This window comes from Danio rerio, chromosome 16 (genome assembly GCF_049306965.1).
Source record: "Danio rerio strain Tuebingen ecotype United States chromosome 16, GRCz12tu, whole genome shotgun sequence".
Classification (NCBI taxonomy): Eukaryota; Metazoa; Chordata; class Actinopteri; order Cypriniformes; family Danionidae; genus Danio; species Danio rerio.
The window spans coordinates 25,080,404-25,102,922 of record NC_133191.1 but is presented as its reverse complement, the minus strand read 5'-3'; the positions used below and the strand labels follow the sequence as shown (position 1 = coordinate 25,102,922).

At 33.4% G+C, this 22,519-nt stretch overlaps 2 protein-coding genes across 3 annotated transcripts; one reads left to right on the top strand and one right to left on the bottom strand.

The window, feature by feature from the left end:
* Positions 1 to 1,175: 1,175 nt before the first annotated feature.
* rab13 (RAB13, member RAS oncogene family) lies at positions 1,176 to 11,042 on the bottom strand. Its single transcript, NM_201329.1, is given in 8 exon segments — positions 1,176 to 1,948; positions 6,362 to 6,412; positions 6,768 to 6,833; positions 7,006 to 7,095; positions 7,451 to 7,528; positions 7,670 to 7,730; positions 9,899 to 9,959; positions 10,523 to 11,042. Coding segments are annotated over 8 exon segments (603 nt in total). The 5' UTR covers positions 10,647 to 11,042; the 3' UTR covers positions 1,176 to 1,876.
* On the top strand, positions 10,245 to 22,173 carry rps27.2 (ribosomal protein S27, isoform 2). 2 transcript variants are annotated; one of them, XM_073924728.1, is made up of 4 exons: positions 10,245 to 10,373; positions 14,104 to 14,212; positions 18,404 to 18,514; positions 21,896 to 22,173. In XM_073924728.1, exons 2-4 carry the CDS (start codon positions 14,194 to 14,196, stop codon positions 21,922 to 21,924), a joined length of 159 nt encoding a protein of 52 aa, XP_073780829.1. In that variant the 5' UTR covers positions 10,245 to 10,373; positions 14,104 to 14,193; the 3' UTR covers positions 21,925 to 22,173.
* The last annotated feature ends 346 nt before the right edge of the window (positions 22,174 to 22,519 follow it).

The following is a 22,519-nucleotide window of genomic DNA, read 5'->3' as shown; positions in this document are numbered from 1 at the left end:
TTTAAAAAGAAAAAAAGGATAGAGGCATCATAGAGCACGTGTCCATAATAAGCTATTTATTCAATGCGGCACCGAGAGGTAGTTACAGTGTAGGTGCTGATGATGCTGCGCTGGATGGGCGGTTGCATGGCAACCCACTTCGACAGTCTCAACGGTTGGCGACCTTTTTGCGCACGCGCATAAGATATGACTTCGGTGTGTGACACTCATTGACAATAACCGAAAGACGTTCTTATAAGAAATAAAGGCTATTGGCTTTATGATTATTACCCAAAACAGCATGGGTCTGCCACAAAATAATGAATCAAAGACGAAAATGGCCTTTTGTGCATCAATACAAAAACGTTCTGCAGATTTGACACTGATTTACACTAGGATCCACTAAAAAGCTATTTAGTAGTTATACACCTGGCAAATTAGAAACAAGAATACTTTTTTGACTTTAAAAGACTATTTAAGGATCATAATGTTGGTAAAAAAATACTAAATTATCATATATCTTTCTTTATACGGTGTCCCCATCGATACGGGGTCCCCATCCTTTAGAGATTTGATATCAAGCATTTAATAATTTAAAATATAAACAGTTTTGTATAAGACGGTTTATTTTTCAGTTACAATGAAACATTATTTTATCCATATTTTCTTTTTTTTTTTTAAGTTATTTCAAAACCTGTCTATTGACCCTGAGTGCGACATGCCATTCTGCTTTAGCTGTTTTGGTCCTGTCCTACATTGCTTCCTTTTAAGAGGCAAATTTTCCTCTCGTTGACTGCTATTATCACTGTTGATATTCCACCATGTCCAATTATTGGTCTAATTGGGGTTCTCCCAACCGGCCACACTTCACCCTGTCATTTTGTAGAGCCTTTTTAAACCTTCTGGCTAGGTAATTCTTCAGCACATTGTAAACCTGTATTTTCTGTATGTACGATTGCATTAGTGTCATTTATTTATTTATTTTTTTGCTCAAAAAAGTGTATTTGTTTATTGTTACGTTTATGTTGTCCTTTTTGTATTTTTCTGTTATGTGTTTCACAATGTATAAATAAAACATTATAAAAGTTATTTCAATTGACACTTGCATCTTAAATGCTTTTTTATGTAAAGTCACTATAAATTTAATTTGATATGGAGAAAAACAGGATCTTTTTGGACCAAATGCACACACAATGTTTAACATTTTCTAATTTATTCAAAGCAGTTTGTTGTACAAATTCTGGAAAATTATGATGTGAAAAAGATTATAGAAAAGTGAAACAAGTAGATATACAGAAAGTTGTTGCAAAAATCCAGAAACACTGTGAACTTTCAGTAGAACATTATAATTTCCTCATTAATAATCCACCAATTACTTTCTCACACCACTCATCTGACCTCCTTAACTCTTGCATCCATCCTCATTTTTGAAGCTAGTCACCTTTAATAGCAGCGAACATACAAATCATTTATCACAAAGTGCTGATTGGCTGACATACTGGAATGTATTTTTGTTCATTTTTACCTAAAGTTGCCTTTCAGATTTGTTTAACCAATTTGAAAGTTTTTTTTTTTTCTGTTGACATCATCATCTGAAATAATGCTAAATGCTGAAAACATCTTGTGCAAGCAAAACCAACACTGTAGCCTAGTCACTGTTTTTGTTGTGTAGTGCAAAAATATAGACATTAAGAAAAATTGATTTTCCTCCAACTACATGAAAGCTGTACCCTGATTGATTTTTCATATCTTACTCGTGCCATCATTCCTTATAAAACCACTTTCTAATAACCTCTCATGTTCACTTAGTAAATGACCATCTGGCATTAACACTGCAGTGCTCCTGTATGTACTGAAAGTGTGTGCAATGAAGCCTGTCCTCTGGAAAATGGTTCGCCTAAAGAAGAAGACATTTGGAGGAGGACTTTTTCTCTGTGCTGGTAAGTTTGACCTCTCGTCCAGATGGACCCTGTAAAAACAGCAAATCAAAAGCTAATATGAAGTATGAAACCTCTCAGGTGTATGGTGTTCTTGTTAACTTCATTTTTAGGTACGTCTGCTTAAAAACAAACCATTTGAGACTAGTCAAGATAAATCTGCAAGACGTTAATCACATCAGCACAGTGTGTAAATATGTAAAAAACAAAAAAAAAAGTGATTAAATGTATTTCTGGATGCACTTGATGAGTGATCATGGCTCGTCACAGCAAAATTATCCGGCCCTGTCAATCCGGACAAAGTTTTATATAGATACAGTAAAAAGTATTTGCCATCCTCTGGATTATTTTTATTTTACAGTAGCTATAATAAAAGCAGTTTAAAAAAATAAAAAAAATTTTAGATCAATATTATTAGCCCTCTTAAGCAATATTTTTTGATTGTCTACTGAACAAAAAAGTTATACAATAATTTGGCTAACTACCCTAAATTACACTTTAAGCTGAATGCTAGTATCTTAAAATACATTAGAAATCATAATTCATTCATTTTTCTTCGGCTTAGTCCCTTATTTATCAGTGGTCGCCACAACGGAATGAACCGCAAACTATTCCAGCACATTTTACGCAGCGGATACCCTTCCAGCCACAACCCAACACTGGGAAACACCCATACCCTCTAACATTTATACATTGGCCAATTTTGTTTACCCAATTCATTTATAGCACATGTTTGGAATGCAAGGGAAACCAGAGCACCCGGAGTAAACTCACGCGAACACAGGGTTACACATGTATGTTTTCACATACATCTTGAAACAGATCTACTTTAACAACAATTATGTTTTCATTATTTGTCAAAAAAAAAAAGTTAATAAAATATGAACACGTAAAGACTGAATAACATGCCGATTTGTCTAAAAGCTGAGGCTTGGTTCTTTAATTTGATATATAATATAGCTATATAATCACATCAAAAAATATTCAGAAGATCCAGAAATTTAGGGTGAAATCAAAAATGCTGAGAGTGGCTGACAACCTTTTTTTTTTTTTTTTTTTTAAATGATGGTAGGGTAATAGTTAAATGCTCTGCTTATATGCTTATCTATATAAATAAATGAGCTAAAACAACACAATTCTTGAGATTTCATTGGGACAGCTTAATTGTTTTTATGTTCAATTCACATAAATTTGTTAAAAGTGTTAATTTAATCGATTTGTGTTGGGACAACATGAAGGAATTGTGTGGAACCCTGCATTTTTTACAGTGTACGACATTTCAACATGATTTATGATAACACTGTATAATAATAAATATGATAAGAAAATATATTATAACACTGTCGCCACTGGCTTGCTTGGTTTGGGGCTTATGGAACTGTGCATCAATGGATTTGCTTTTCAGTGTATGGACAGTGTTTCAGCAGCAAAGTTAAACCACACTGAACTGAACTTAACTGATCTTCTACTCTAAAAACTGGACTGACACTCAATTTCAATTTACTACAACTATGTTAAGCTGCTTTGACACAATCTACATTGTAAAAGCGCTATAGAAATAAAGATGAGTTGAATGATATAAGGAGATTATTAGGCAATTATTAAGTGAGAGTAAGGTTTAGAAGAGAAATAATTGAGATACTAAAAAGTTACATTTATGTTATTTACTGACCCTTCCAAACTTCCCAATGCAAGTAACACAAAATAAGATATAATGTAGAATGTTTGAAGACTGTAACCATTGACTTGTATAGTAAGAAATACAAATACTATACAAATGAATGGTTAAAGGTTTCCAACATTCTTCAGAATATCTTATTTTGGGTTCAAAAAAAAAAAAAACTGGTAACTAAATAAGAGTAAGTAAATCATAAGAATTGTCATTTTTGGGTGATTCTCGTTGAAGAATAAAAAGCACTTTCAAAGTACAACATGATGCCACAAAATACTTTTTTTTAAACTACCATTTCATTTGTGCAAACAACTTCATTGTTCCATACAAAACCACTCTTATTTATTGCTCACACACATCCACCGTTTAGCTCGCTCTGCACTGCTTTCACTCCCAAACAAATACACTTCATTTTAGTCTACCAGATAAGCAATTCACATCTATGCTTTTACAAAAAAACTGGTCTGAAATTAAACCATGGAGAAAAATTATGCATTTCCACAGAGCTGTGTTTATTTAAATATTAGCAAAACATTACTTTTAAAATAATTTAAATAGTAATTATTAATCTAATTTAACATGTTTTAAACAATTGAATCTTGCTAAAATGCAACATGCGATGCATTTCCTGAGCATCAAGTGAATGAACAGCAATTCGAGAGCCACTTCACAAGACTAATGATGAGCATAAACAACTCAGAGAATAATGAAATCAAGTGCTTTTATTTTCAACACACGCTCACTCATGGCTGTATTATTTAATTCGCATTAAGTTACATCTTTATTGGGAGATTATATTTGAGGAATTTTTTTTTCATGACTCTGCAGGCTTATCTCTATTTCTTGAATCCATGCAGCATAAATGACAAATCAGGCATTTATGCAACATGTTTAATTTGTGCACTGATGGCTGTAATGTTACATAATATTAATTAAACTAATTGCAGCAAAATTAAGTATACTATGCATGTCTGTGCTGGATGTTGTTGTCTCTTCTCCCCCTAAAATTCTCAAAAAGCCCACAAGATAATGTGGATAATAATATCCTATTATAGTAAATCCTAAAAACAGTTTTGGTAAACCCTTATATTGGCTGATATCTTCATAAAATAACAAATCACCTTAATTGTTGTTAATCTTTCAGGTAAAGACGAGCACAGCCATTAGAACCTTATTGGCTCCAAACTTTCAGTCTCGTACACTTCCACAGCCATAAAGACATTTTGTTATACTGCTTGATGTTGCAAACTTTTATATTCTTATCATATTTATAATGAATAGTCATAAATGCAATTGTTGTAGCAAGGATCATTTCTGTCATTTATTGTTCATCAAAGTCATTTCATCAAAGTCAAAAGAATAGGAAATTCTAAAACAAATCGCAGAGAAGAGTGCACTTCCATGTTGCAGAATAAGGGCAATAATGAGCATTTCAGTCTAAACTTGATGCAGGGCAAGCAACAAACCTCTAAGACTAAACTGATCTTGTTCTATTTATGACATACTGACACAGATTATAATGTATGACAATTTGCAGTGCAGCTTCTAGATCAAAAATAACTGCATCCAGTGTCTTTCATAAATTGAAAAAAAAAGAAAAAACAATCAGGGAGTAAATTCCCATCTTAGTCTCCATAAAAAATATTTCTAAAACAGATTTTTATGATCGGAGTAGACATTTCTATATACCTACTAGCATTCCAAGTCCCATACGAGAACCTTTTTACAATGGAGTATATGCACACAGACTTTTAATTTCAGTCAGCCAGCCCCAGGGTTTCTGGTTAATTGTCATTCCGTACAAAACTGCAGTGATCTTATTTCCAAAAAAAAAAAAAAAACAAAAAAAAAAACAGCAATCTTCACTGCCTGGCTGAAATTCATTATAAAGTGGGTATCAGACCAAACAAGAAGCACTGTATTAAATTATATTTTTCTACACCATGTCTTAAAAATATGGAAATTAATTTTACCCCAGTTTTTTCAATGGAATTTCTGCACTAGCATACGGCTAATCATGGCGCCTGCATTTAATAATTGCACCTTACATCACTTTTTACTCTTTAACAAACAAATGGATGCATAAGTCTATTTAACTGATTACATTTTAATTATATCACAACATCGATGCTGCAAAACGATGCTCATGAAATTGAAAATGGTCACATTAAAGCCTGGTTTGCATGAATGATGCCATAATGTTACAGTAATGCTTGTAATACAGTAATATATGACTAGGGCAAGACGGAATCTGTGGATGTTTTTTGCTATTTCTGCGGAGAATTTTGGTAAAGATCTGAAGATTTCTATGGAATTATTGTGGGAGTATCATAACTAAAACCTTAATATGTAAAATAATATAAAATAATATAAAATAATATATTTTAACTTTTATGTAATGTTTAAAATGTAAATCCAATTAGATTCACTTTATATGGTAAACAATCAACAAACAAAAGTCAGAAAATATTTCTGTACAAACGGCATTGTACTTAAATCAGATGAACATTCCCATATTAGTCAGTAATATTACTGAAATTAATTTACAAACTGAATAAATATAGATTTACACACATTTACTCAAGTAAATAAACAGAATTATGATGGGCTAAAAATCTGCAGAAAATCTGCAAAAAATCTGCAGAATTCTGCACACGCAGAATCTGTGTGGAGCTATGTATGACTTATGAACCTAGTTAAAGTATAGCAAACAAAATATCAAGATTAATTTTCAATTTGATCTACTGTACATATAGAATCATGTAAAACTCACCGGCTTCTTATTTGACTTCAGCAAAATGTCTCGAGCAAGAGAAGTAAAAGACTACAGAGAGAAAGAGAAGTCTTGTCAAACTGTTGACCAAACTTAAAATGTAACATTAAAATGCACAAAACTCTTGATGTAAAACTCTCAATTTAAAATATCTCAATTTAAAAAATGCCTATGAATACTGTAAAAACATGCAATAGAATTCACAAACTACAGTGGTCAACATTAGAAATGGAACAAAACCTTTCATCCAATTTGTCCTAAACCTGTTAAACAACACCCATTCTTGTCTTAGGACAATTTTGAAAAATGTTTTTGATCCGTTTCAAATGTCAACTACTGTATACTGAAACTAGAAAACTGAAACTAGAAAAGGCCATTACTTTGTGAATATATCTGATGTCCATACCTCCTCAACGTTGATGCTCGATTTGGCACTAGTCTCAAAGAATCGAATACCATGTTCCTTTGCGAGCTACAATGAATGAAAAGATAACGATAACTTTTCATAAAAATAGAAATTGTGTTTGCTTTAAACTTGTTGTATGAAAAAAATGTTGTATGATATTTAACCCATTTCACATGTCAAATGTCCACATAGCGAAATTAGAGAGGAAGGCATGTGCTGTGAACCTTCATATACTCACCTTCTCACCAGTCTCTTTTGAGACTTTCCTCTTGGCCTCAATGTCACACTTGTTACCCAGTAACATTCGACTTACACCCGCTGATGCATTCTGGAAACAGAAGACAAAAATGCACTCACTTCCTTATTTTCCTCATAACTGAGACTTGTTTTTTTTTTAAAAAAGGCCCCATTTGTATTTACAATGCACCTCTGTTGTGCTTTCTATGGCATCGTATATAAAGAACTGAAACTCGCTTTATTAAACCCGTTTCGTTTTAAATATCTTTTTGGTGGTGGAACCTGGTAGTATTTGCTTTTAGTTGTGTTGCAGATAATAAATAAATAAATGTGCAAGAAAGCAAAAGTTAAATCCATCGTAAATGTATGTTATTATCAAGCTTTACTTGCGAGGAAGAAAATGTATTCAATCATAAAAAACTAGACATCACTTTTTTTACTCTTACTTCTTTGATGCTCTTCATCCAGTTCTGAATATTCTCATAGGATTTTTCATCAGTTATGTCATACACGAGAATGATGCCCTGAAAGAGATTGTTAAAATAAAACCCCATTGCTAGCATGTGCATGCATGCCATACTAATGCCATATTAATACTGCTTTCACAGTAATCACATATTATGTAGGTTTAGATTATAAAGTATTATATCTGCTTGTTGTCTCACCATGGCCCCTCTGTAGTATGCAGTGGTGATGGTCTTAAACCTCTCCTGTCCTGCTGTGTCCCTAATAAATATAAGCAGTTGCAAACATAAGACATTTTCAGCACAATGGAGGACTGTTTGGAGAGAAAGGTATGATAGATGACTTATTTAACAACGTTCAGTCGATTATGTGTAATTTGCATGTTTTATATCAGATGGACTTTGCACTTCCGGCTCTCGGCGCTGTTGGACTCCACCTTTGGCATATTAACACTGGGCTTACAGATTTCACAGAAGCAGAAGCTGAAGACATGTCTTGTTTCTTTGTGTACACAGCATATTTACACAGACATTGTGTACACTTGTAAAGAGTTTTCCCTGAATGGATTTAATAAAGGACAATTTCATTGCTCTGATTTATCAAATAAGCAGGGTTTCAGCCAAAAAATAAATTAATTATAAAAATATAAAACACACAATAAAAAAATGTAAAAAATATATATAATAATGCCTATATAATAATACTGTTAAATATTATTTTTAAACAACTTTTTTCTAATCAAATATATTTTTAAATGCAATTAATTCCGGTGATTCAAATCTAATATTTCAGCATCATTACTACAGGTGTCACAATTCCAGTGTCACAATTCCAAAGAAATGTGATGTGCTTTGTTGCACAGTAAACATTTCTGATTATTATCAACTTCGAAAACAGTTGTGCTGCTTCATATCTTTGAGGAAACTGACAGCAATAATTATGAAATGAAAGTAAAGAAAGTGAAGAAATTTATAATTTCACAAAAGACGTGTTTTACGTACATGCTGGTACTCTAAACATCTAAACAACTATTCTGTTCAATAAATGATGCTGACATAAGTCACAGGTCTCATGGTTTTTACAAAAAAAAAAAAAAAAAAAATGTGGCAGATTACTATATTTTAACTAGCTTACATCAGAATCAGGGGGAGGCCAAGCCAGTCTCTTTCCACTCCCCAGGGCTCTGTGATGGTTGTGGAAATTCAAATTGAACCAAAACAATAACAATTACAATTCCAATTGGTTTAAGAAAGGCAATGGAAATTCAAAAATGTGCTCCAACCGGCAGAGCCACGGAAATAAAAACAATAATGAAATTAATTATTTTACTTTAAAAATTAAATAACAATTTAGAAAAATATAATTTACAATTAAACAATTTTCATTTTTAATCTTTTTAAAACCAGGTTTTCTTTTGTAAGCAAGTATTTTACAGTACTTTAAAAATTCTCAAAAATGTCTGTCAATGTTTTTAAACTATTGTATTTGATTTACCAATTTCACATCTGTCACATCCATTGCTTTTTCCTCATAAATGCAAAAATCATAAATAAAATAAAGCTAATTTTGTTCAATAGAGAGCCAACTATCCTTTTGATTATGATTGTTTCTTTTGGGTTGTGCAGTTCAATTCAGAGAATTTTTTCAGAGCTTGTTATATATTGTAAACTCGCAGACTTTTTTTGGCCACATCCATAACGCATGTTTATTTTCCTCATTTAAAGTACAAAACATGTTTACAGACTGATATTTTTCTAATCACAAAACTCTGTGGTTAATTGTGTAAACATATGTTTCAATATAATGTTAACATACTTACTCTGTGAATTTATGTGAGCAATTCCAGCCTTATGGATGTGACATTTGCAGTAAAAACTCAAAACATAAATTCACAGAGAAAGTATATGTTAACATTATATTGAAACATCTGTTTATATTTTCCAGAACAACTAACCACAGAGTTAAGGGACCAGAAAAATATCAGTCTGTAAAGATGCTTTGTACTTTAAATGAGGAAAATAAACATGTGTTATGGATGTGAGCAAAAATGGATAAAATATGTCTGTCTATAAAAAAAAAATGATGGATTTTATTTTATTTGACATTTTTGCACTTATGAGGAAAAAGTGCCGTTATGGATGTGACGTCTCTTCGTTATGAATGTGACCGATGAGTAATTGGCACTTGTATGACTTTGGTAAATCAAATATAATAGTTTGAAAACATTTTTGAGTATTTTTAAAGTGCTGTAAAATACTTGCTTACACACAAAAAATGTAGAAACGGTTTCCATATTTTGGTGGAAACTTCAAGGTTGACATTTGCATGGAACTGCTCATGTGTTCAGTTTTTAATGCAAATGTCAATTCCATAATGCTGGAATTGCTCATATTTCATACTGTCATATACATTATAGAATCTTTGTTTACCAGACTTGCAGCTTCACTTTCTTTCCTTCCACCTCAATAGTCTTCACTTTGAAGTCAATACCTAGAAAAAAAAAGACAAAAAGGAAAGCGAGAGATAAAGCAGGAGGGGCAGGAAGGAAAGGGTGATCATGTTTTAACCCCAAGAGAGACAATAAAGGAACATTTATTGAATTTGTCTACTACATTCAGAAACACAGTGGCGGCCATACTGAGATACAATCACTGCACTAAAGATTTAATAAACACCCTGGCATGTTTTTCCAGGGGAAAGGGGAGGAGGAGGTCATTTTGGGATCTGGTTGAATAACTAAATTCATTTTAGGGGGGTGGGATAGACTGCAAAAATGAGAGAGGAGTGGGGTGGGGGGGATAGCAGGCTGTGGCTGGCAGGAGTAAAGGCCCGGAAATGCAGTCAGGAGGAGGAGGAGGAAAACACGGGACGATCCGCAGGACTGATTGAGCTCGACTGGGGAAGGTTGGAATGAGATGACGTTAAGACTAGTACTGACATGAACAAACACTTGGGGTAGCACTTGTTTTACAAGCTAGAAACTTGGCAGCACAGAGAAACGCCGCTCTGTTACGTTATCAGACACCAACAGAAAACTCATTCTGCACACTTACCGATGGTTGAGATGTACGTTGAATTAAAATTGTCCTCTGCGAAACGGATGATCAAACATGTCTTGCCAACACCGCTATCGCCGATAAGCAATAATTTAAAGAGGAAGTCGTACTTCTTTGCCATTGTTCGTTTCGACTGGGTGTTTAAGCGAGTTTTAAAATACTTCTCCGCTGTTTTGTTCTTTCACAGATACGAGCGGCGTTTTAAAATCCTTCCGTGTGGTAAATGTCCTTCATGAGTTTCTTTCCTCTGGAAAACTTTCGCCGGTGAACTTAGTTTCTGCTTAGCGGTCTCTGTCCGAAAGGATGAGAGTTTTTTAAAAATCCAAGAAACCAAAAGTGGAACGGTTTGCCCAGAACGCTTTAAAACGCGTCTGCAGTTTGTTTCATTGCGGATGCCACGCATTTGCCATTTCGGGCTCCTCTGCGCTAGTTTTCGCTCCTGTATGAGAGGCTTTCAGTATTCATCCATACATAGACAACAGCAGAGTTTTTTTTTCTCCCTAAACTTTCCCTTGTCCGAGTTCCCAAAAGCTGACGTCGATGGAGGGAGAGGTTTAATAAAGCAGTGCTGAGGAAAACCGCTATCAGCGGTGGTCAACAGGGGGCGACGTTGGCACACGATATGCTGAAAAGAAGCACTCATTGAACCCAACTGAAAAAACACATCAATTTTGTTTTTAGGTCATTTTTGGTTTGTTTTTGAAATTGGAAGCTGGCTTTGTGACGTCAGCTGGCTTTGTCTTCCGAATGTCTGAACACACAGATAAATCATTATTGCTATTTTTACTATTTTAAATATAGCTTATTTTTAGATAAGAGATTCTAAATATCATAGATGTTATATTCTTTTTGAGGCCTTCTCAAAAAACAAATAATAATGTTAAAATACTCATTTTTAAATAGCACATTTAAAGCAGGGGTGCCCAAAATGATTAATATGAAAGGCAAAAAAAAAATAATAATAATAATAAAAAAATATATATATATATATATATTATAATATTATATTTTTATTATATTATTATTAATATTATAAAAGCTGTGGGCCGAAGGTATAGGTAATTTCTTAATTTATTTACTAATAAAATAAATTAAAAACATTACTTTAAATTGTATTAATTAACGCAGTATAACTTTTTAAATGACAAATTATTGCAATAAAAAAACACATTTATAAGTGGAGTTCAGTGCTGAATACAATAGGCAGGCAAAATCTGTCCTTGACTTGATTTACTTACCAATTTAAACAAAATCGGATTAATTTACACCATTAATTGAAACATTTCATTTTAGTTAGCTTTAAAAAATAAAACAAACAAAGGTTTACATTACTTTTGAATTGACAAACTCTAAACCCTCCACATCATTCTGTCTCTCTCTTCACAGATGGGATGGAGGGCCAAATTAAAGGTTACCATGGGCCATGAAAAAAAAATCTGAGTTCAAACCGGACCCTTTTTGATTGTTTCCTATTAATAGCCTTAACACATTAATGTATGCTTTATATCCTTATTTTACTAGTGAGCAGACCATCAAAGAAATTGATAGCAATGCAATGTTGTTTTTTGTGTTTATCATAGTTTTTGCTATTTTTATTTGGCAATTTAGTTTACATTTTTCAGTTTAGTAATTTAGTATTTTTTTAGCTTTTGTAGTTTTTATTTATGTATTTATGCTATTCGATTCTTTTTAAATAGGCTATTTGATATTTAACTTTTTTTTTTTTTGCATTTTAACACTTATTTTAAGTTAGTAAGGTTTTCCATCTAAAACTGCTGAAGTTTTAGCCAATAAGTAATTGAAATTGCTTGATGAAATGGAAAACATTTACATTGTATTTGAATTTTTTAGACTCATGTATCATTTTATTTTATTTCAATAATTTCATTTTATTTTTATTTCATTTTAGTTCAATACAGTTTTTTTATTTAATGCTTTATTCAATTATTTAAAAAAATAAAGTTTTAATAAGCAATGCAACATTAGTTATTGTTATACATTTGTGATGAAATGAAATGACCAATTTAATTAAATTTATTATCAAATTATCACAATAATATAGTATATTTTACATTATAATGTACAAATTATGAATACTGAATGTCGTTTTTATGTATGCTATTTGGCTTAGTTTATAAACCACTAATAGCCGTGTCTATGAAACACTTTCTAAACATTAATACCCACAGAAATGTCAGAAGAAATTATTTGTTTTGTTTAATTGATTAAAGAGGGAAGTACAGAATTATCCATAAAACAGTATACAAGGGAATTAACAACAAAAAATAATGATGTACATTAGGTATTTTTTCAGCAATTATGATATCTTAATACCTGTGGTTTTACTCTGTATGGAAGTCATGGAATCCTATATATATATATATATATATATATATATATATATATATATATATATATATATATATATATATATATATATATATATATATATATATATATATATATAATTTTTTTTATATAATTTTTTATAAGATCACTGAAAAATAGTTAAGAATTTGGTACAGTAAGCATACATTTTGTTTTGTGGATGTGGTACTTTCCAAATAAAATAAGAAGTTTTGTTATTTTGTCCATTTCCAATAATCCAGAGTTAGTAGAAATGCTCTTATTATTATTAAACAGTATTTCCTGCCCCTGCTCTCGAGCCCCGTTCATATGCGCCATGCATTTCCGGTAGCCCCCCCTTTTCGGCTGCTGCTCCGCTGTCGCCAACATGCCTGTAAGTGCGTGCTAACACAACCGAGCCCATTTAAAACGTAATTACGCCGGCTTTGTGGATGAAATCGCATTGATCGTAAAGAGGTGGTTTTTGTTATTATAATCTGACGTCCACGATTCATTATTATCATCTATTTTGAGGGTTAAACTTTGTAGAAAGGAGCGAAGCGCGTGCTTTGTATATAGGAACGACAAGATGGCTGCGTACATTTGCGTTAAATCGCATGGCGAGTATCGTGGTTTTCGTACAAATAAAACGCAAAGTGATGACATAGGGTTGAGATTTAAAGGTTAAATGTCAGGTAAACTGAAGAACTATGTTGAAGATAGAATATTAGTCGTTTTCACACTCAGATGTGCTCAGGGGCACATCTGTATGTCACGAATAGGCAGTGCCTTTTGTTGTCTGTTCTTGACAGTCAGCTGATCAGGAATAACTTACCATGGTGCATACGAAGCGCTTACAAAAATATAAAAAATATTATAGTAAATAAAATATACAACAAGTGTTTGTGTTGTTAAATGCTTAATTTGTATTGGCTAACTTTATATAACCACTTTTACAATAGAATATCATGGTTGACCTATGGTTATTGAATATTAAAATCATGGTTAATTAATTAGATGCTACCACGGTTTAAAAATAAACGCAAAATAAAACTGGTTATTTTTTTTAAGCAAGGGTCATTTTTCTAAAGAACACTCCCTTGTGAGCTTATATGGGTGCTTGTTCTGTTAACATATTTTAGTTGTGTAATAACATGCCAAGAAAAATAGGACACAAACTCGTAACTTAAGCTGATGAACTGACATTCATCTTACCTTCTCATCATTTTCAGCTCGCGAAGGATTTGTTGCACCCGACGCCAGAGGAGGAGAAGAGAAGACACAAGAAGAAGCGTCTCGTACAGAGTCCCAACTCTTATTTTATGGATGTCAAATGCCCAGGTAACATCTGCTAATGAACACGACCACTATGAGAAAATAGTTCTCCATAGAGCCATACTTATTTAAATTCATGAGGCACAGAACAAAACGTTCCACTGCCTTTGTTTTTTCTGTATGTTTTTTAAGAACATAAGTTACCAACCTTGAAACTAACCAACTATGGTCAAAATGACCATGGTACAAGAATCCTTAAACAGATAGTTTACCCAAAAATAAAAATTCCATCATTTACTCACTCTATACTTGCTTGAGACCTGTTTTAATTTCTTTCTACTGTTGAACACACAGGATTTTTCAAGTATACTGGAACCCTCTAACCATTGACTTGCATACCATTTGTTTTTCCTATCATGAAATAAATGGTTATAGGTTTTCAACTTCCTTCAAAATAAACTGTTTTGCTTTCAACCGAAGAAAGAAACATTTTGAGCTTGAGAAAAGCACATTACAAATAAAATATTATTATTATTATTATTATTAATGAAATTTTAACCACTTGAGGGTGAGAAAGTGTAAGCAAATTAAATGTTTTGGTTAACTAACCCTTTAAAGAGATACTTTTTCTTAAAAAATAAAATGGAAGTTTCACATGTATAATCTTTTATATTCTTAAATATTTTATACAAAAGCAACATTTTTAATAGTTTGGATTTAGTTCTGATTATCAATTGCAGTGCTTCATGGGATTGAAGTTATTTGCTTGAAAGCAGAGCATTTTGTCTTTTTTCTCGTTGTTGTTGTATAAAGTACATTTTAATGGTGTGATTCAGTTAATTGATTTTGTTTTTGGCTTGAGAATAATGAAATGTAAGGCATTAGAACAACACCAGGATAATTAATTATTGAAAGTGTGTTTATGCCACTGAAAATAGAAAACATTTTATGTGTTGTCCTTCATTTACACAAAGATAGCATTTCAGGGTCCAGAAAGTTCAAAGAAAAATGTATGTAAAATAATTCAAAGAACAGGTTTTTAAAAATATAACTGTTATTATACCCATGAATTAGAGCTGCACAATTAATTGAATAAAGATCTTAGTTCGACCCTACACACAATCTTAATTCTGCTTTTTTATGATTCAAACTCAGGAGAAAAGCTTAAATGCAGCCTCTCAAGTCTTTACATTTTATATCCATTGCTCAGTAAAATTGATACCTCCAAATGGTGTTACAAGAGTCACATACTGTATTTATAAGATATAATTGGTCCCAAATTGTGATTTCTGTCTTAATGTTATGATGTATTCACGGCAGTGAAATCACAAGTGAGCTGATGCACTGTTTGTTTACTATGCTTTTCTGCCAATGATGTCTTCTTAAGTGAACAGAACTTGCATAGGCTGTGAACAACAGGTAATGAAGTTACAAATAACGCTTAGATTGTTGCACAGATTGATTGTTTGAGAGCTGCACAGGGAGTATAATTTGGTTGTGTTTTTTTCTCAAAGCGACTGCAGCCATCAGCCGCACTCTGCAGTGAAAGCGAAACCACAGTGCGCACCTCATTTAAATGATCATAGCACATTTTAAAGTTATGATTACGGCAAGCATTTGATGTTTTTTTTTTTTTTCGTAGAGAACACCATGTTGTGCATGAAAATAAATGTTAAAAATTAGGTCTGTATAACTAGCCTATAAAATGTTACTATTTATATACAGGGGTTTACGTTATCACCCGCATCATGTATTTTATATACATGACAATAGATCTTTTTAAATGTCAATCAAATAAAAAAGAAAAGTTTTGTTGAATAAAAAGTGCATGTATACAGCTATATATTTGCTTGTTTTGACACATTTAAAATGTATGGCTAAGAAATAATTATTTCTTTTTGGTGTGGTCAGATAAATTTGGTAAATCCTTAATTTTGAGCCCTAAAAAAGTCATGTGAAATAAAAACCAATAGCAATGCGACTCAACTAGGGCAGTGCAATTAGTCGAAAATCCGATTTCAATTTCGATTTTGGCTTTTAACGATTATGAAAAACCATTAATCGAGATAAACGATTATTCCATCACGTACCGCCCCCTTTCCAGTTGTACACGTGTGAAAACTCTTTGCCTCTGCAAAGCTCAGTTCCACGTGATAATGACTAAAAGCATGTGCTGTAATGTAACTTTTGCAGCACGGGATGCGCATCATTCATAATTTTAAAAGCGTAAAAAAGCACGTGCTGTTGTGTGTGTGCGCGCGCCGTGTCTGGCCTCGGACAGGTAGCGTGTGTTTGTGCGCGTGCCACGCTTAGCCTCGGACAGCAGAGCACACACACACATCTAACGCGATCTTATAGTAAGCGTTTTAATGGTCAAATACATGCACACTTGTGTCAGATCGCGGTGTTTAGTGATTATTCATATTAACCCCCATTTGTGTAATAAACTAACAAGTTGAAAATCAAAAGACATGTAAAAGAGAAACCATATCAGAGCCGCACTATTCACTATTCTACGATAGCATGCGATATTCCTGCTGCTGCCGACTGTTTTTATTATTACTCAATAATAAAATCTAAAATACAGTGAAGATGCTTAAAGCACAGTTTAAACAACAGATTTAATAACTCAATTCTAAAAACTGATTACTTTTATCTTTGCTATGATGACAGCACATTATATTTTACACATTATATTTGAAGATATTCTTCAAGATACTAGTATTCAGTGACATTCAAAGGCTTAATTTGGGTAAATAGATAAGTCATTGTATAATAGTAGTTTCTTCTGCACACAATCAAACATATATATTGCTCAAAGGGGCTAATAATATTGAGCTATTATAGGTTTCAAAATATTCAAACCTGCTTTTATTTTAGCTAAAATAAAACAAATATGCCTTTCTCCAGAAGAAGAAAAATTTATAGGAAATACTGTAAAAAACCCTCTGTTAAACATCATTTGGGAAATATTTATACATAAAATAAAATTCACAGGAGGATGAATAATTTTGACTTCAACTGATAATCGTTTTGAATAATCGTGATTACAATTATGACCAAAATAATTGTGATTATGATTTTTCCCATAATCAAGCAGCCCTAGACTCAACCCATTTGCTCATGCACATTGAGCAAGCGCATACACAACACACAAAAACGGTGAAATAAATGAGGCATGTGGACAACACAACATCTAAATCAAGTCATTTTAGCATGTCAGTCACATTTATTAATAAAAAATATACTTTCCAAGCAAAAAAATTGTGGCTAGTGAAAATAGCAACTGGCTAGTAATGTTGGAAATCTACTAGCCACAGTGGCTGGTGATCAAAAAAGTTATTGTCAAGCCCTGTACTTTTAATTTATTTATATATAATGGAAGTCAATGGAGGAATATGACTAGTCATAATATATTTGCAGATATCTCCAATCTGATTTCGTACTAGTACAATTGTAATTGCAGATATCTCTAATTGTCATTCTGAATAGTCGAATTATAATTATGACTAGTCAAAATATAATTAGAGATATCTCTAAATATATTTATGGATAGTCAGAACAAAGGTTTAAATGCTAAAACGGCTTGCCATACGCGCGCGTCTATCATAGTCCGCCCTCTGTAGTAACAGCTCTCGGTCAGCTCACGTCATGTGTGATTTTGCGGCGGGAACATTATATGAAGACAGAATGATATTTTAGGGTGAATTGTACCTTATAAATACAGTATGTGACTCTTTCAACACCATTAGGAGGTATCCCTGTCGCTGTGCAAAGTATGTAAATCACTGTGAAGACTTTAAAACTTAGGATGTTTGACCCAGTATGCGTGTCAAAAAGCGGACGAGTCTAAAGCAATGACTGTACAACCGAAATGTTGCCAGATGTCTGATTTTGAGAGGATGGGCCATCCTCTATTTCAGCTCCACTCATCTTGGTCTGCTAACATTACTGCTGCTGCAATCTGAACTCGTGTGCGACAGCAGGTGGAACGTAGCTCACGTGCAAACAGCTCAACTAATAAGAGAAAACGGACGTCATATCGTAATCAAATCGTCATGACGCCACAATGCATATTGTGACATTCTTGTATCGCAATAAATCGTACAACGATAAATCGTTACACCCCTAGTGTTTACACTCAAAATGGACTTTGATTGAAAGCTGCTTAGTATTTGTGCACTATTACATTTGCTAGTCTTGCATATGAATTATAAGCCTTTATGTTTGAGACTTTGGGCCATTCTCTCTTTGCAGGCTGTTATAAGATCACTACCGTGTTCAGTCACGCACAGACGGTGGTCTTGTGTGTAGGATGCTCCACTGTTCTCTGCCAGCCCACTGGAGGAAAGGCTCGCCTCACAGAAGGTATCACTTCATCATTTACCCAATTTGAGTTGACCAAAGCCTGAAAGAACCTAACTTGTCAATCTAGCGGTGTGCGCTGTTCTTCGAAACATGTGATTCCACAAGCAGAATCCTACAGTGGGCTTTCCCTCCTTCAAGCAGCAGTCAGAACATGTCACTCTAGCACCTTAAAATGCGACCTTCAGAAGATGAGTAATAAATTCATGGTTCTGTGTGGGAGAAATATGGCTGGAAGTGCACTCATAGATTAGAGATACACATACATGCGCTTGTAAATGTACCGGCGCCATGGCAACATGCCCACGCAGGCCACCCTAGTGTTTCCCACTCGATCATTGTGCTCTTCTTGAGCTAAAGCTTGATGATTGGTTGAAGCTCTGAAACCCAGTGTCCTGCTGGCACAAAGTTCAGCAGAGGTGCAAGCAGACTGTTTCTGTCTCACTCAGCAACATCTAATTATTTAGCTCTCTGCCCACAAATTGAAACTCGTGTATATGTATGTGCGTATATATACAGATGGGGACTAAATCATTGGTGCCCTTCCATTGAAGAAATAAAATTCACAATGGTAACTAAAATAACTGATAGTTAATAAAGAAATTACTAAAATAAATTAATTAAATTCATATATTGAATTATGAGTCAACAAAAGCATTAAACTAATTAAATTGCCTGCACAAACTGAAGGGAAACAATACATTTGTTTTTGCACTTATTACTCTAATGAATAATTTCCCTGAGGTCTTTTTTATTTTGTGATTGTGTTTTTTATGTCTTTTATACTACAGAAACACTGAGGCTTAAGACGTTGACTTGATTGTTTAAAAACTAGAAGCTAATGTTTTCTCGTGCTCTGCTGCTGCTTGAATTAAGATGCCTGTACGGTTATGTGTCACGCTATGTTTATTGTTTGAATAAACAATAGTGATTTAAATACAAATCTTAAGGTTTTAAAGATTGATATTAATTTGTTAATTAAGGTACATGCATTGAAACAAATGTAAACTGCTGTTAAAACGTATAGTTTTTCATCACAGTGCCAATGTTTAACTTTAGAAGAGATCAGATATCAAAATTTTATTTTCACCAGTTGTTTCTTTCTGGTCTAAATGACTATTTTTGTTATGTGAAATTAGGAATAAATGTTAGCAGAACTTAAATAAATAAATAAATCAATATTATTATTTTATATGCATAACAAGTCCAAAGAAACTAGGACTAGAACTAAGAGTCATCCTTGCAATAGTCCAGAAAATATAGGATTTGTTACGTACACATGAATCATCTCTAAAATGTTAAGTCTACCATTACTTCCCATATTTACACACACACACACCATAACATTGTTTTGTGGAAAACCGGTCACTGTCAAAATTGCATCGTTAGGGGCTTTAGAAATAAACAAAATGATGTGCATGTGAATTGCATTTTCTAATTCCATTAATTAATAATAAATATGCTTTAAAATGTCCTCAACAAAACATTTACAAAAGTTTTAGTGTGCTTTCACACCTGTAGATTGATTGTTTTGTTCCAAAACAGGGATTAAATCGTTACAATGTTGCTTTTTGTTCGTGGTGTGGTTTGCGTTTACACGGCTATGTTTGTAAATGGACCAAAATAGTTAAAACAAGTCAGTTTCAGTAAACTCTCCTCACATTGGTCAGAGTCCCGCTCACCTGTCATGCGTCCTTATTTTAATATCACGTTGAGCAAAAAGACAATATAAGCGAAAAAACTGTGCTTTCATTTTGAATGGTGACACCTATAGACATAGGCCCAATCCCAATTCTTCCCCTTAGCCCTTCCCCTACCCCACATTTTGCATGTTGCCGTGAAGGGGTAGGGGTGTCCTAATTCTCGTAGGGCTAAGGGGTAGGGGTAAATGCCCCTTTGAATGAAGATTTTTCAGGACCACAGTTGAAATCAAGGGGTAAAAAAAAAAATTCCCAGAATACACCAGCTACAATGGCAGGATAGCTGCACCCGGAAGTATGGAGATCCATAAATGTAGTGTTTTTTTGTCATTATTACGAATCTTTACAACAAACAAATATATGTTTTAATATATTCATAACCCTGTTCATGTTTTACCATCATGCTTTTATAAAAAAGCGCTAAAATAATAAATGCTAAATTTTGTTATCTATAATCCATAATAAGTGCTGTCGCCTCACTGCAAGAAGGTCTCTGGGTCGCTGGTTGGATCCTCTGCTCAGTTGGCGTTTCTGTGTGGAGTTTGCATGTTCACCCTGCGTTCGCGTGGGTTTCCTTTGGGTGGTCCGGTTTCCCCCACAGTGCTGTCCGAATTCTTAGGGGTAAATTTTGAAGCCTATACCCTTTACACTCATTTATAAGTGGGTAGGGGTACAAAAATAGAATTGGGATTGGGTCAAAGTCACCAATTATAAATCAGAGGTAAAACTTTCTCATACCGAGCCGTTGCATTATAGGTTTTACATTTTAACAAGAAAAACCGATAAACCAAGACTGCTGTTCAGTCAATTTATTCTAATGGATAAACAGCTCTCGTTAATAGTTTGGCATGCTTTAACTTTCATATTCGACATGAAACGCACTTTTAGCGATAGGAATGACATCCCGCCCTTCTCATCACTCTTTCTTCATATAGCTCTTTAAATGGCTATTACATATTCATAATACACTGTGATATAGCCTAATTTGTTTGTTTGTTGGATCGTATTGCTTTCTCACTACAATCAGTTGAGGGGTTCACATATGCCAAACAAATCACGCTAAAGAGGCAAATGAGCCAGGGTCTGAAACAAAATTCTAGGTGTGAAAGTACCCTTAATTTCCTTCACACCACAATAAATAAACATGTTTTGGAACAAATAAATAAATAAAAAATATAAATATTAAACAAAGAGAATTCAAGCTGGCTTTCTCGATTAACAGTTAATGTAAATGTCAAGAATAAACGTAATTGTCAGAGCGTGTGAACATTGTGTTTCTTGTAAAGTTTCATATAATCAAAATGACTTGTATAAAAAAAAAATTAGACTTATATGTATGGAGTTCTCGGTTCATCACTCTCTCTTTCCCTTTGAGGAATATGAATTTCAAGCTGTTTTATTAAATGAAACTAAACGCATGAATTTCTAGCATTTATAGATGAGAGAAAAACTGTACAGCGCAAATAATGTGCTGTTGAAAACGCCAAGCACATCAAATGAACACCTTACAGGAGAACCCACATAAAACGCAATGCCTCATAACCTTTTTTAAACGTTAAACAAAGGCTCCATTTTTCCTTGCTCTGCTTTTTACAACATTTTCCATTTACTATGAAGTGTGACGAAATCCATAATTAATTTCAGGGTGAATTCTAAAAGCTTTGTTCTTGTTCTCTTAAAACAGGATGCTCGTTCAGAAGAAAGCAGCACTAGTCTCTCATTAACCAATATGCAAGGATGAGGGAGATGACGGGAGGAGAGACAGGATTGGCCACTCCACGGGGATTTCAGGCCATGTTTCTGATCTATAACGGGGCAATGGAGATGAAAGCTAAACCGAGAAGAGTGCAGAAAACTTGAAATGTCGCAGTGCTGTCTGAACACAGAGCATGTGAGGTGTAGAATCACCAAACCTGTCTCTCTCTCCCTCTCTACTTTAAATAAAGGTTCCTTTTTCATTTACATGTCTGTGGTGGTACATCATTTGTCAGATATTCAGATCAAATACATAAATATATATTTTTAAATATTGTTTATTATTTAGATGGCCAATTAACAGAATTTTTAAAAAGGTTTTGGTCAATGCTGCATGAAAGCATATTATGAAATAATACAGTCTAAAATGTTTTCCGTTTTAATCATGCATTACAAATATGCTCATTCACTGTTTGGTCAATGTTTTAATAAAGTTATGAAAGTAGTACTTAAATTCCCCCCCAAAAAACTAAAAAATATATATTTTGCGAGAAGCCATTGTTAGCTTAAAGATGAATAATGAATTTGTGCAAGTGAATCCACAATATAAATA